General features: G+C 49.9%; 1 protein-coding gene across 1 annotated transcript; it reads left to right on the plus strand.

The window, feature by feature from the left end:
- The first annotated feature begins 292 nt into the window (after nucleotides 1-292).
- On the plus strand, nucleotides 293-1360 carry LOC123158151 (BTB/POZ and MATH domain-containing protein 1-like). The gene has a single exon (XM_044576254.1). It carries the CDS (start codon nucleotides 293-295, stop codon nucleotides 1358-1360), a length of 1068 nt encoding a protein of 355 aa, XP_044432189.1.
- Nucleotides 1361-1765: the final 405 nt, after the last annotated feature.

A 1765-nucleotide genomic window follows, 5' to 3' on the forward strand; every position in this document is an offset into this window, starting at 1 on the left:
CGAGAATCAAACAAGCTGATTTTTTGTTTGTCAACGAGGTGGGGACAGATTTTAGAGGATGATGTCACCTTAGATGTGAGATATTATCTTACATCTAGATATGACATAGACAGACTCATGATGGAATCCAAAGTCCGAAAACCACTCATTTCTGATTGGAAAAAATCAGTCTGGCATAAATTCCATCTAAAAGCCACAAGATTGACTATATTGTTTATTAGAGTTCACCTCACCCTCTAGTTTAACATTGGCTAGGCGTGCACAAGATTTTTCCAAGCTACTACTCCTAGCCATGGCAAGCACCCGCACGAACCTCACCGACGTTGTCCGCTCGGTACAGCTGCTCAGGGTGAACGGCTACTGCATGACCAAGACCATGGACAGCCTAGAGGGCTGCATCAAATCCAGATGGAACGTCTACGGGTACGACTGGGAGATCCACCTGTATACCGCAGGGTTGCCTGGCCACCATTCCATGTACTTTTCGTGCATATGGGTGAAGCTCTTCTTCCTCGGTGAAGCCCGGACGCGCAACGTGAAGGCTACTCTGGGCTGTCGCCTGGTCGATCCGAGGGGGAAGCTTAAACCATCCGAAGAGAAGAGGCGTGTTGGAACATTCAAGAATCCGCATGACACCTCGTCTACGTTCTCGCTCATTGAAACAAGCGCTCTAGAAGGGTCGGGCTATCTCAGGGATGATTCATTCACAGTGCAGTGCACCATCACCGTGCTGAAGGAAATTCCAGATCCGGCAGCTATCTCGGTTAGAGACATGGATGTGCCGCCCTCCAACTTACACGAGCACCTCGGCGAGCTCCTGAGGAGCGGGACCGGAGCGGACGTCACGTTTCTTGTCGCCGGCGAGTCCTTCGCCGCGCACAAGGCCATACTTGCTGCAAGGTCCCCCGTTCTCATGGCCGGGTTCTTCGGAGAGATGAAAGAGAGGAGCTCTGGACGCGCTGAGGTCAAGGACATGGAGGCAGCGGCCTTCAAGGCCACGCTGCACTTCGTCTACACCGACACGGTGCCTGAACTTGCTGATGAGACGGAGACGGTTATGGTTATGGCTCAGCATCTGCTTGCTGCTGCTGACAGGTTCGGGCTGGACAGGCTCAAGCTGATTTGTGAAGGCAGGCTCTCTGGTGGCATCAGCGTCGACACGGCAGCGACCACTCTGGCTCTAGCGGAGCAGCATAGCTGTTCCTTGCTCAAGGCAAAGTGTTTGGAGTTTATAGTCAGAACTCCGGCAACTCTAAGTGCGGTCATGGCGACGGACGGGTATCAGCACCTAGAGGCAAGCTGCCCCTCGGTGCTGCGCGAGCTTCTCAAGTCCGCCCGTGGCAGAAAGCGTAGCTACTAGCTAGTGCCAAGGTCCAATATTGGCATGCCCGTGTACATTGTGGCAAGTTATGCACTTGTTAATTTTCTGTCACAAAAGAAAACTTATTTCGAGGATCTATCCGCATGTGTTACTGCTATGGCAATTAGTTTCTTTTTCGCAGATATTGTTAGCATTATCAAAAAAGGCTTTCACCCCGCTTTATATATAAAGCAACGATCGACATACTTTTTTTTGCGAAATCAAACACTTGTATTACTCTATCACATTATCGATACAATCCTCAGCAACTATCTCCAAAACTTCAGGAGGACCTGACCCTAACCAAGTCATAGTTCTATTATTAGAACGACCAAAAGACGCTAGCTTATCACTCGCCTTATTCTGTGAGCGAGCAATATGAGTAATACAAGCTTGATGAAGGTT

The sequence above is a fragment of the Triticum aestivum genome, chromosome 7B, assembly GCF_018294505.1.
Source record: "Triticum aestivum cultivar Chinese Spring chromosome 7B, IWGSC CS RefSeq v2.1, whole genome shotgun sequence".
NCBI classification, from domain to species: domain Eukaryota; kingdom Viridiplantae; phylum Streptophyta; class Magnoliopsida; order Poales; family Poaceae; genus Triticum; species Triticum aestivum.

Coding starts and splice junctions, on each gene's coding strand:
- LOC123158151 (XM_044576254.1), top strand. CDS start 293: ATGGCAAGCACCCGCACGAACCTCACCGACGTTGTCCGCTCGGTACAG.